General features: G+C 38.7%; 3 protein-coding genes across 7 annotated transcripts in view; 1 reads left to right on the top strand and 2 right to left on the bottom strand.

The window, feature by feature from the left end:
* The window catches only part of LOC139576254 (PHD finger protein 21A-like), a 47,949-nt gene extending 41,330 nt beyond the window's left edge, over positions 1-6,619 (top strand). For all 5 annotated transcript variants that reach the window (XM_071402083.1, XM_071402082.1, XM_071402084.1 and 2 more), the window contains 3 exons: positions 1,575-1,650; positions 1,763-1,866; positions 1,986-6,619. In XM_071402083.1, the coding sequence (XP_071258184.1) occupies positions 1,575-1,650; positions 1,763-1,866; positions 1,986-2,375 (570 nt within the window). In that variant the 3' untranslated portion in view covers positions 2,376-6,619. The remainder of the gene's footprint in view (positions 1-1,574; positions 1,651-1,762; positions 1,867-1,985) is intronic.
* LOC139576256 (ras-related and estrogen-regulated growth inhibitor) lies at positions 6,344-9,737 on the bottom strand. Its single transcript, XM_071402087.1, has 6 exons — positions 9,633-9,737; positions 9,274-9,330; positions 9,103-9,176; positions 8,297-8,444; positions 7,660-7,753; positions 6,344-7,352 (listed from the first exon to the last, which is right to left on the bottom strand). The coding sequence occupies exons 1-6, from the start codon at positions 9,709-9,711 to the stop codon at positions 7,163-7,165; spliced, it is 642 nt and encodes a 213-aa protein (XP_071258188.1). The 5' UTR covers positions 9,712-9,737; the 3' UTR covers positions 6,344-7,162.
* An 826-nt stretch (positions 9,738-10,563) lies between these two features.
* LOC139575046 (putative nuclease HARBI1) lies at positions 10,564-13,447 on the bottom strand. The gene is made up of 3 exons (XM_071399987.1): positions 13,361-13,447; positions 12,383-13,069; positions 10,564-12,255 (listed from the first exon to the last, which is right to left on the bottom strand). The coding sequence occupies exons 2-3, from the start codon at positions 13,050-13,052 to the stop codon at positions 11,879-11,881; spliced, it is 1,047 nt and encodes a 348-aa protein (XP_071256088.1). The 5' UTR covers positions 13,053-13,069; positions 13,361-13,447; the 3' UTR covers positions 10,564-11,878.
* Between the last annotated feature and the right edge of the window lie 64 nt (positions 13,448-13,511).

The following is a 13,511-nucleotide window of genomic DNA, read 5'->3' as shown; positions in this document are numbered from 1 at the left end:
TCCAACAAATGTTTTGAACAGGCATGAGAAAGCGACCATGCATTTCACTTCATTATTTGTACAAAATGCTTCTTGCACTGTCATCCTTGTTTTTTCTTTTTTTTTCTTGTCCGTCTGGTCTCTGAAAGATTTGTGTGATGTGGAAGTGCTCCACAGGGGCCCTATATGTGTCCCTGGGCTTTTGGTAGCTTGGTTGAAAGGGAGGACGTGTCATGTTGATATCCCTCTGTGCAATGTTTCCATAACATACAGTATGATAACCTACAGTAACCAATAATCATTTGATTCATGGCCTTGTCTCTCTGTCCTAAAATCCCTGACAACAGCGTTCAGAGCCATGATTGTATAAACGTCTGAAAGTTGGTGAAGATATCAGGCAACTTCAACTAAAGTATATACAGTGCGGTCCAAAGTTGTTGACACCCTTGACAAAGATGAGCAATAATGACTGTATAAAATAAATAATTCAAATACTGAGCTATATTTTATGCAAAAGAAAAATGGAAAGTATATTATTTTATACCAACACAATTGTTTAGAGAAAGATTTTGTTCAACGAGTAATAATGTTTTTTCTCAAAAAGATAGTCGTCAAAATTATTGACACCCATAAATACTCGTGGAATTAAAGTGGTCTAAGGGTTATTATTTGGTCCCATATTCATAGCACGCAATGACTACATCAAGCTTGTGACCACAAACTTGTTGGATGCATTTGCAGTTCATTTGGTTGTGTTTCAGATGATTTTGTGCCAAATACAAATGAATGGTAATTAATGTATTGTGTCATTTTGGAGTCACTTTAATTGCAAATAACAATAGAATATCTAAACACTCTTACATTTAATGTGGATGCTACTGTGAATAATGATGTGTGATAAAGTTACAGAGGGTCAGAGATCATACCCCGAGAAGACATGCTCTCACCATTACCAATAACAGGGGAGGTTAGCATGTGTTGGGTGTATAACCTTTGACCCTCTGTAACTTTCTCACTCATCATTATTGCCGATTTCATTCAGGATTATCCGTAATCATGGTAGCATCCACATGAATGTAGAAGTGTTTAGAAACATTATATTCTTATTTACAATAAAAGTGACTCCAAAATGACACTACATTATTTACCATTAATTTCTACTGGGCACAAAATAATCTGAAACAACCAAAACTAACTGCAAATGCATCCAACAAGTTTGTAGAATCACATGTAATATAGTAATATGGAACCAAATACTAAACCTTTGACTACTTTATTTCTAAGAATCTTTAGGAGTGTCAATAATTTAGACCGACACCTTTTTTTAAAGGAAAGAAAAGTATTACTTGTTAAACAAAATCTCTTTCTCTGAGCAATTTTATTCTTATAAAATAATATAATTCCCCAATTTTGGGGGGAGCATACATTATATACCCCAGTATTTGAATAATATTGTATATCTCCACTCACCTGTCTCCACCAAAAACTACTGAAACACAATTGATGGTTGAATGGTTATTACAACATTGTAAAAAAGAAGCAGAACTAAGCCTATTGTTGACATGGATTCAAATGGTGTTCTTTTTCTTCTTTAGATTTTGATGAAAGATGAGGCAATCCCATGGCCGGGAACCCTCGCTATCGTTCATTCCTACATTGCATATAAAGCAGGTACAGAAGAAGCCCGATCTTAAAAAGAGCTACCTCAAATGAAAAAAAAATGTGTTCATTTAATGAACACTTAGCGTTGACTGTAATGGTTTCTCTGTCTTCTGGCTGACAGCTAAAGAGGAGGAGAAGCAGAAACTGGTGAAGTGGAGCTTGGAACTGAAGCAGGACAGAGAACAGCTAGAACAAAGGGTCAAACAGCTGAGCCAATCCATAACAGTAAGCATCACACTGCATGACACTGAGGCTAACCCTGAAGGCACGTGAAGTCATCTCAGAAACAGTACATGAACTGGATGGTTAATTACTAATGAGTCTGTCCCTATTTCCCTCTAAAGAAATGCATGGAGAACAAGAACACTATCCTGGCCCGTCAGAGGGACATGCACAACTCCCTGGAGAAGGTCAAGGGCCTGGTGCGTCTCATTCAGGGCATCAACTTCTGCCCATCCCCCGAGGTCTCGCCGCCAGCGGTCCAGACCAGCATGACAAATGGAGGAGCAGACTGTGCCAGTGCTGACCACACAAGTCCTGAGGATCACAAGAACATGACTAACAATAGCGGTGACGACCTGAACAACAACACGGACGGGGCGACAGAGGAGGAAGAGAAGAAAGAGGACGTTAAAGAGATTGACAACCTCAACAGCAGCAGCCTTGGCAAAACCTTAGAGCCTCCCCAGACTATAGCACCGGCCCTTGTGGATGTAGCAGAGGGGACCAAATAACACCCACCCACCAAGTCCAGGTACAGGAACAGGAACCCCCAAAGAGAGGGAATGAAAAAGATAAAGCACCCATGAAGTTGCCAATCGATTAACACACACCAACATATATATTTTTCGGGTCGTTGTTATTGTAGTTGTGTATTATCGGATTGTCTGAGAGGACATACGTTATGAGTATCGGAACGAGAAATGGAAAGGGACGAAGGAGGGTGACTTATGTACCAGTGGTATGCCAATCGAGGTCAAAGATTATTATTCAAGTCTGATGATATTGACGCTCTTACTAATAATAAGGATATTGTTAATAGTAATAAACATCACACCAATGTGTGCCTCCAATAGTCGCCATGGCGTCTCTTTGTGGGGATGGTTTCTTAGGGTGTCTTAGTCTGCAGCTTCAGGGGAGATGGATCCGAGATGTCCAAAGACAAGACCTGCCCGCTCGCCTGAAGATCCACCACCTACACCACACCAGAAACAATTGGATCAACCAAAACACCATAACAGCCATTTGGAATTTAAAAACTACCAGGGGACGAGGTTTTTGTTTGCTGCAGTATTTGTCAACAGTTTTAAAAATCACTATAAAGTATTGCCTGAGGGATATGATTAGTCCCAAATCACACTTTTTGTCTTACAGGAGCTCCAGCTCACCTCCATCCATCTATCCCACCTGCCCCATTACAACCACCAAAAACTCTGACAATACAGCTTAAAGTAACATCGCAGGACAGACGATGGATCAGCATAGGGTTAGCCTGGCGTTCAAGTTGTATCCACTGTCACCTCTGTGCTGCCCAACAGACAGCCAGACAGACCGGCTACAGTGGGAGGAGCCTAGCATTCGGCTTAAGATCTGTGGTCTTCAGCTGCATCACATGGACTGATTGCATGCTTCATTGCCATTGGAGATGTTTTCCTTTTTCAAGGTCACCTTATCATGACTTGTGTTGCATTGTCCATTTTTCCATTGTTGCTGAGCCTAGCATTCCTTTTTGCTTGTTGAGAATATGATTGACCAATTTGTTGAGCGATACATTCAGAGACATGGCACGAAAGCGGCTGCATCAATATTCCATTTGAACGATAGAGGCCATGTGAATGCAGCTCTAGGCATGCATGGGGATTTAGCAACTATCAGTTCAGATATTGTCTGAGGTTTTTTGTGTCCGTTTGTTATGCCCCTGGGATCTGTTGCTGAAGGAAGCTAACAATTTATTCTGGGGGAATCTGTTTTATATTCAGGTCTTCCTAGTTTTCAAACATCGAGATATGCTTCTTCAAAAGTGCTTTTCTGTTTCGCATTACTTTGGTTTCTTATAAAATCTATTAGAACTGGAAAATACTATGTAAATAGCTTTCTTTCTTTTTTGATGTTCCTTGCAATTGAATTATCATTCAATATGCTGAATTCATAACTGCCAAATGCTATTGTATCCAAATACAGCAGGGAAACAGTCCTATTTTCTTATATAATGTTTTTTAAGGTTTCAATTAGGAGTCCCCATAGATAGGCACAAATTTTGCATGGGCGTTACATGCATACAAAAGAGAGTGTGGCAATGACATTGTTCCGAATGTTGTTTGGAAAAACTGTCAGGAACCCTGTAGGAAAAGCACAAACTTGTTGGCAAAAGAAACTGGAACCGAACCACATACCCTCATCCTGCCATAAACATGTCTAAAGTAAATATGAACATTTTCATTATTTATATTTTACACCACAACGCTGACAAGTCACTTCTCATTTTACACGTTTGTACAGTATGTGTAGCTTTTGTTTAGAACCTGCCATTTTACATGTTTAAGTCCTTAGAGTTGCAAGGAAATGTAGATGTATTAGTCGGGAAACACTTGAGAAAGTAGGGACATTAAATGGAAATGAAGGAATAGGTTGCCAGTAAACATATCCTTTCATCACAGCCTACTTGCTGTACTACACCATACGGTATGGGTTCCTCTGGGGTGCCTTTTTCTAGAGAGTTCGAAGGCTTTTATATTTTCTCTGACATGAAATGACCAACCATGTTTAAAGGCAGGTTAAGTTTGAAAAAATGGTTGGAAAAAGAAAAAATCTGCATAATAATGCAATTAACTGGAAAGCACAAGAGAAGATGCTAAGCGGTTTTAATCTATAGCCAGATCAAAAGGAAAGCATTAGTTAAAGAATAAGTGATGGCCCAGTCCAATGTCTTGTGTTGAGGCCACTCTTCCTTTTGGCCTGCAGTACTTGTCATCGTATAGCAATTGCCTTAAGAAATTCTTGCTCCTTGTGAAGAAACTGTGTTCGGTGTATTGTTGGCCTGGTTGGAGTGTCACAAAAAAATTCTGTGAATTATGGAAATATTGTCTATTTGTGATGAACCACTTCAGGAAATCGACTTCTCTTTGCACAGAACTGAAATGATAGGCTAAAATTGGAATCTATTGTTTTCACAATGGGTCAGTTGCTCTGAGTCATCATGTAAGAGAGTTCTGATTTAGTTTTGACTTGACTTGCCAGTGTATGAAAAAATAAGGATTGTGATTTGAACTACTATTTGAGTTTTCCCTCAAACAAGTCCCTCAACTACAAGCAATTAGCAAATATTATAATGCACCTTTGGTTGAACACTCAACAGTGTTACATCCTTTAGTTCTCTCCTGGCTGTACATTTGCCATCTTCACAGGGCAAGATGCAAATGATAAAAGTGACAGCAGTGATGACACACACTTACCATGAATATGTATAATTAGGGCCAGATTTCCAAGCTTTTGACATATTTCCAGAATATTGGTAAATAATTTACATTTTATTCTTCATAGTGTCTTTATAATCCTTTTTTATGTATTTCATTGGACCTTTTGGTGAAGAAGCTTAGACAATGTGGCTCTCAGTGCCTCAATAACGCAATAGAAACAATAAGGATCTCAGCAAATACACTCCCCTATCTGTGCTCAGCATGGTGAGCCCAACAACAAAACTACAGCTGTCAAAACCTCAACAAATCTATGCCTACATATGCAAATAGATTGTATGGACATGATTCTACTTATAAAAACCATTCCTACTTTTCATATATTTAGAACTGAATTTCGCCCTTTCCAACCTTGGTAACACTTTACTTTAAGGTGCCTTTCATAAAATATGTATAAGTAGTTTATAGACTGTTATTTAGTAGTTTACAGAATTTAGTTTATAACTAATAAGTAACACTTTATAGACCAGTGATGAAGGGTATAGGGTACCTTAATGTAAAGTGTTACAGCAGCATATTGAAAACTACAGCTGTACAATTAAATGTTTAATGTACTGTATACGTACCCCAATTACTCGTGTAGGAAATGAAATATTCCTATCAATTAGTGACTTTTATTGGATCATAACTTTGAAGGCAAAGTGCTTAATATTATGGGCGTAATTGTTTTTATTTTCTGATTTAGGAAGGAAAATAGGGGAGGGTGTGGTATGGCCAACTCAAATATTGTGTAGTGCTGTGAAAGAAAGTAAAATGTCATGTTGTGGTAAAAAAAAAATGGAAACAACATTAATATCCAAAGAATGATTTTAAAGCCTTTTTTATTTCCCATTTATGATATACACCAGCTAAATAATATTCACAACGAGAGCAACCAATTAGGAAACCAATATTGAGTAGATTCTTCATCCATACCAGTGTATTACCTTGGATTCTCTGCATATCTTGATTAGTTCTGAAAACAGTTGTTCTCATGCTATATCATGTCATCTGTGGCCTTCAAGTATTCTAGTTGCATTTCATTGCCATCAATATGGAGACCCCCCTTTCTTGTAACCACTGTCCCACCTCTAACTTCATGCACTCATATCATTTGATTAATTTAGAAGGCTTTTTCTCAACGTAAAGTATTCTTCCTCTTTGTTAAGATGCATTGTAGCAAATCAAGCAAGTCAAAGGTACTAATGTGCCGAATATAGTGTAAATGGTTTATTACACAAACTGCATACTCTCTTGTAATATTTGTCAGTTGTATTTTTTCACAGTTTTTTTAAAGAAGTATTTCTTTATTTTTGACTACGGTTTTGTTACCAATCCTTTTTGTTGCCTGTGATCCACTGATTTCCTTTACCTCTTTCCTGTACTTTAGTTATTTTATGTAGCTATTTGTATGCAGTGTTTGGCAAATTCCATTGCAGTGTCAGAGTAAGTCAAGATTTTTGGAGCATTCGATCAATTTGTATTTATTTATTTGACCATTTTTAAATAAAATTACAAAGTTGTAATTGTGACTTCTCTTCTCTCTAAAAAAAAATATATCCTGATTTTATAAACAGCCATCAAGATTTAGTGTGTGACAGTTCTCCTTATGAACACTGTAGACACCAAAAATGTCTAACAAAATAACATTTCAGTTTACACTCAAGGAAGTCTAATGTTTTTGTAATAGTGGAGTTACCCATAATTCAATGTCGAACAGGTAAGAGATAATACCTCCTGGTCAAAGTGCAACTTCCGATCCATTTTCAGCTGCTTTCTTTCAAACTCCCATTGATGTTGTCAAGTGTCATATCAAATCTGTGTGAACCCTTATGCAATTGTGCATTAACCAAATATGTAGCCATAGACACACAGTGTGTATATATATATATAATTTCTGTGTAATGCTGTCCATTATGTGTTCTTCTCCAACTTCTGTGTGCTTTTTATAAGGAAACTAGCCACTGACCTTTCGCTGTCAACTTAAAGCATAACGCAGATGAAGATAACAGCGTTGGCTAAGTAGATCTTCAGGCCTGTGCTCAGGGGGCCAGACTGAACTGCCTTGGTCACCACTGCATGGTCTTGCTGCGGGTAAGCTTGCGGCTCAGTGCGTGCCTCATCTGGAGCATGCGTGAGCGTTTGTCCATGGCCAGTAGGTGGCGCTGGTACTCCAGACGCACCTCTCGTACCAACTTCTCAACCGCTAACTCGACAGCCACAGAACACTCCGCCACAGACAACTCAAAGAAGCTGCACCTGAACATACACAAGAGGCTATAGATAAGTTCTCCATTCCTCATCACCCACTGAAAACAATTTGATGTTGGCAACTGGTCAATTTAATGTATGGATATGGTTGAGGGACAAAAATGGTTTTCCAGCATGGATCATTCACCGCTGGCTGATATTTTGATTCACTTGTGTTGGCAAAAACTTTTACTACATCTTACTTCACGCATCTTCAAAATGTAGTATGATTCAGTGTTCCAAGATTATTTAGAATATAACCAAATGGAAATTGTTGCTGATGGTCCAGACAAGTGAATCAATGGAAACATGTCACCTCAGATCACTGGCAAGGGCCTTTCCTTCTTCTGTCCGCACCACCCTTCCATTCTCCATGTCACATTTATTCGCAACTATTACAGTAGGTATGCCTGATGAAAGAGCATAAAACAGAGTTTAGAAACCTGTTAAAGGGGATACAAAACTCACACAAAATACACAAAACAGACAGAGATGATCTTGTTTAAGATTGTATATCTTGTAAGGAATTTGAGGCTATGCACTGTCGTAAAAGTGACAATTGAGAAAAGACAACCACCACATAACGTTTTGCAGTTACAATAAACAGACCTACTGTTTTATAAACAGTGGATTAATTATTTTATTACAGCAAAGGCAGTAAGCAGTCAAACTCAGCTTAACACAGCCTTGATCCCCTGGTCATGAGTGATTTAATGGAATCATTATGATAAATTTGACAAACATTATACAAAAGCGGAATACCCTTCAATGAAAGGGTAGCTGGACTAGCCTGTGTAAAGTAGGTTCTGTAGAAATCATGGGTGGGTCGGGTTCTAGGCTGCCCTATAGCCTCTTAGAAGATGTAACCTCTACAATAATGAGATGCCCTCCACCCCAGACTCTATTTGATTGCCCTTTCCTGGTGTTTCCACTGGTCAAAATTGCTGTCTCACCTAGGGTCTGCTTGACATGATCAATAAGCCTCTTTAAGTGGGAGACAGACTCAAAGCTGCTCCGGTCTGTGATGGAATACATAATAAGGAAACCATCGCCCCATTTAATGGAACTCTCCAGAGAAGGTGCTGCAGAACCCACACACTCCTGCAGAGAGAGAGAGATAGCAAGAGATATGGGTGGGACCACAAAGGTTGAGTTTTCATTTAATAAAGAACAAAATACATCTACACACTGGTTTCATGCTCTCAAAAGTGGTCTGTTCATGGCAACATTTAGACTCTAGCAGAGACATAGGACTTTTGGGAGCATATGCCAATTTGTTTCGTTCTCTACAATTGTTTGTTTAAATTAAGCACCTGGAACATGTTTTTTTGCAGGATGTGCACATACCATGTCCTTGACCTTGTTATGTGATGAAATGGCTGTTTACTCTTTTGTTTAATCTTCATTCAAAACTACAGACAGTAGATGGGATATTTAATCCACTCAAATGGCCTTGCGTGTTATTTTCATTGTCACATCAGATGTTTCTTGTCCTCAGTACCATTATATTTGATCAACGTCAACATTGTTGATATTATGTCCAATACACTTTAAGGCACCATGATTCAAGAAAACAGACTTGAAAGGAATGGTATGGGGGTCTGGTTGTTGTCTGAGCCTGAGAGTCATCTTCCTCTTTTTGTTTATAGAGGTCTGACACAAGGGCAGAGAAACAAATCCCCAAAACAGTCAAATATAGACTGAATTCTGAGGTCAAATTAAAGCAGAGGGCATGTTGACCTCAGTCTTTGGATAGTACCTTGTTGGCTGTGTCCAATATCTCCAAATCGATGGTCTCCTTGTCGACAGTTTTCCGACACCTGTAAGTTACTTCTGTATGAGAACACCACAGACAGAATGCTGTCAGCCTAATATAGTCAAGTGGCAACTTACATACGGGACAGTAAAATTAGATGCAGTATGTCTTTACCCTTTTTATGGTCATACTCTCCTATGAACCGCTTGGTGATGAATCTAACACACAGGGCTGCAGTTAAAACAAAGCAGACCATGAGCACTCAGGTATTTTAAATATTTCCCCTTGCATATACCTCCCCACCTTAGCTAAGCCTAGGCTACTGATAGTAAATATTAGTAAATAGCATAGTAAACATCATACTAAATTAACATAGTATCAACAATTTAGAGTATTATAATTTTACATTCATTTTTGTATTGCAGATATGTCTCACATTTAGACTTTAAAAAAAAAAGTCAGTCCTGGATGTGCCGTACAATATCACACTCAATTTAAGACACCAGTCTCCACTTGAACATTTGTTTCAATACCTGTCTTTCCACAGTTGTCTCGTCCAAGTATCACCAACTTTGCCCGTGACATTTTTCTTGACGGTCCAGAATCGGTCATGGCTTGGATGATGTATTAAAAATAGGCTGCATTGTATCAATATCTAAAACATACAACAAGTTATTGCTCTCCAGCGAGCCTATTTCAAATTGTGTGGTCATCATGTTGGTGCTTGCGAAAAAGTTAAATTGTGTGACTGGCTACCTCGTTGGCTAAATCAATTGCATGCCCCATCGACAATTTCAACCAATGAGTTATGTTGATTCATTCTTTATAAATACTAAAACATGTATGAACTTACTTTACAAATAATCACAGCTCGTCTAAATTAGTTGAGAACGGTTTTCTTTAGTCTACAACAATTAGTTCAAAACCAGGATTCAGTTCTGAGAACTCCTACGTCTGTTCATGTATATTTTTAAATTTTTTAAACGGTGCAACACAGACTGGATGTCATTTTACGAGTATATGAAATATTGTATATCCTTACTCACTCACTTCGCTATGTCTGGTCCTCCAATTACTCAATAAGATGCTGGGAGACAAAAATATGTTTGTTCTCCATCACTTGCTCAGGTTTTCAGCTCACAGTTCAGTCCATCCATTGCCTTTAGTTTCCCTTTTCAGAATGAAACAATTTCTTATTTTTTAAGGCGTGCCCCTTCCAAGTCTCATTAAATGTATCTGATTTATTGCTGTTGATGGCCAAGCATGCTGTGCGATGGAGACATCTTGGTCTTTACACCGTTAACTCAAACAAACCTTTGAAATGGCTAATGAACTTCCTATCAAACCGTTTTTGGAATTAACATTAAACTGTTTCGTTTTTTACATAGTTGTGCATAGTTATGCGTATCTCTGATCAGATTTTAAGAAAATGTTGGTTATAAAGAGTAAAATAAATTAAACAGGCATGTATACATGTATTTATTGGAGCATATGAATATTGCACACCACACTACACCCTGCACTCTTGCAGACAATTCACGTGTCTGCAAATACATAGTGCCTTCAGAAAGTATTCACACCCCTTGATTTTTTTCTACATTTTGCTGTGTTACTGCTTGAGTTTCAAATTGATTAAGAGATTTTTTGATTTTGTGTCACTGGCCTACACACAATACCCCATAATGTCAAAGTGGAATTATGTTTTTAGAATTTTTTACAAATTCATTAAAAATTTAAAGCTGAAATGTCTTGAGTCAATAAGTGTTCAACCCATTTGTTATGGCAAGCCTAAATAAGTTCAGGAGTAAACATTTGCTTAACAAGCCACATAATAAGTTGCTGGATTCACTCTGTGTGCAATAATAGTGGTTAACATGACTTTTGAATTACTACTTAATCTCTTTACCCCACACATACAATTATCTGTAAGGTCCCTCAGTTGAGCAGTTAATTTCAAACAGAGATTCAACCACAAAGACCAGGGAGGTTTTCCAATGCCTCGCAAAGAAGGGCACCTGTTGGTAGATGGGTAAAAAAACAAAAAACAGACATTGAATATCCCTTTGAGCATGGTAAAGTTTTTAATTATACTTTGGATGGTGTATCAATACACCCAGTCACTACAAAGATACAGGCGTCCTTCCTAACTCAGTTGCCGGAGAGGAAGGAAACCGCTCAGGGATTTCACCATGAGGACAATGGTGACTTTAAAACAGTTACAGAGTTTAATGGCTGTGATTGGAGAAAACTGAGGATGGATCAAATACATTGTAGTTACTCCACAATACTAAGATAAATGACAGAGTGAAAAGAAGGAAGCCTGTACAGAATACAAATATTCCAAAAACATGCATCCTGTTTGCAATAATGCACTAACGTAAAACTACAAACTATGTGTCAAAGAAATAAACTATGTCCTGAGTACAAAGCATTATGTTGGGGGGAAACCAACACAACACATCACTGAGTACCACCATATTCTCAAGCACGGTGGTGGCTGCATCATGTTATGGGTATGCTTGTCTTCGGAAAAGACTAAGGAGTTTTTTGGGATACAAATTTCATTGTGTGTAGATGGGTGAGAAAAAATTATCAATTTAACCCAACAAAATGTGGAATAAGTCAAGGGGTATGAATACTTTCTGAAGGCACTGTACATATACACCTACAACCTATATTATTCTGCTTATACAGAATCTGGTGTCAACCACTTCTCTATTGCAGGCAGTGTCTCTGTGAATCATACAGTGTTTTCCACGTTGATTCTGAGCATGCAGACCTAGCTGAAGTGACTAAGAATGAGCTCCTGGCGGATTCGGACTGCCTCTGAGTCCACAGCCTCTGGCTTACGACTGCCCTCCTCTGACTGGTCTGGTATATCAGTCCTCTCAAACGTCCAGGCATCCAAGCCTGATTGCAATGACACGTTGTGCAAGACACAGCAGGCCAGAATGATGTGAGAGCACTTCTCAGGAGAGTACTGAAGGTAGCCTTTGGACCCATCCAGGCAACGGAAACGGGTTTGAATGGCCCTGAACGTGCGGTCCACAATCTCATGAGTGGCAGTGTGAGCCAGGTTGTATCGAAAGTCTGCTGAAGTTTCTGGGTACTGGACAGGTGTCATCAGCCATTTCTTTAAAGGATAGCGGCAGTCTCCTACAAGACAAGACTTGACTAGGTTAGACATTATGAAAGAGGGAGGCTTGAAGAGCAAAACAATTTGTTTTTTCAAATTGTATTTTCAACAATGAAAGTTTAAATGGAGGATTATGAGCTATATTACCTAAAAACCAGCCTTCATGATTTTCCTGTTCGTCCAATTCCTTATACACTGAAGACTGCTTAAATATGCAATTATCCTGTAAGCTGCCAGGCCAGTTAGTCTCTGCACTGAGCAAAAGTCCCCTGGCATCACACACAAGTTGGCAGTTAATTGAATGGAAGCCTTTCTTATTGACATATGAAGAATCCTCTGCATTGGGTGCCTTAATGGCTATATGGGCACAGTCTACAACACCCATGACGTTTGGTATTCCCGCTACCCTGAAAAACTCCTCTTTGGACTGCTGTTTTGTAGCTTCGTCTCTCATGAATCCTATGCACTCTGGAGCTTTCCTAACCAGTGCCTTGGTTACATTTGTCACACAGCGACTCATGGAAGCCTGGCTAATGCCAATGGCATCTCCCATCCTCGTCTGGAAGGATCCTGAGGTATAGAATCCTAAAGCAGCAAGAATCTGAACTTCTGGGCTTATTGCTCGAGACCGTTGCGTACGTCGTGATAAAGTGTCACGCAGTAGCTCCACCAGGTAGTAGATGAAATCTCGAGGGAATCCAAATGTTGTTAATAGGAACGCGTCTGAAACGGTCTCTATATCAAACCTGTCGAGAGTTTTATGTCCACGACCATGGAGCAGCAGGTCACAATCCAGGATGGCTATTTGTATAGCCATTTCTACTGATGTATATTCTGTAGGGGGCAAAAAGAGAAAGGCATTGTTGAATGCATCAAAACAGAGCCTTGTGTTTTCAGCATGGTCTATTTCTTTCAATATTATGTTCTGGTATGATATGCTTCTCTACTAGATATAAAAATGATTGGTTTTCTATACAAACGTTACTAGCTAGCTAACCAGCTAGCCTAGCAATTTCCTTATCAGACATTTCTTTGGGAACAGTGAACCCGAGATGGTGCAAACTTAGAAGAATACGAACTATAAATATCATGCATTTGTAAAAACACGTCGAATTTGAATCCTACCAGCGTTTGTTGTTGTTGTTGTTGTGACTCGTCTGCGCAAAGTACATTGCGCATGTCACTTTTCTGATAACTAGCAAAAATATGTGAGACGCAGTTTCGATTTTATTTAAAAAATAAACAAACAAATGAACGTAATTATAATTTCCAAAAC

This window comes from Salvelinus alpinus, chromosome 5, assembly GCF_045679555.1.
Source record: "Salvelinus alpinus chromosome 5, SLU_Salpinus.1, whole genome shotgun sequence".
Classification (NCBI taxonomy): domain Eukaryota; kingdom Metazoa; phylum Chordata; class Actinopteri; order Salmoniformes; family Salmonidae; genus Salvelinus; species Salvelinus alpinus.
Note: the sequence above shows the minus strand (reverse complement) of the source record. Positions and strands in the feature narration are given on the sequence as shown.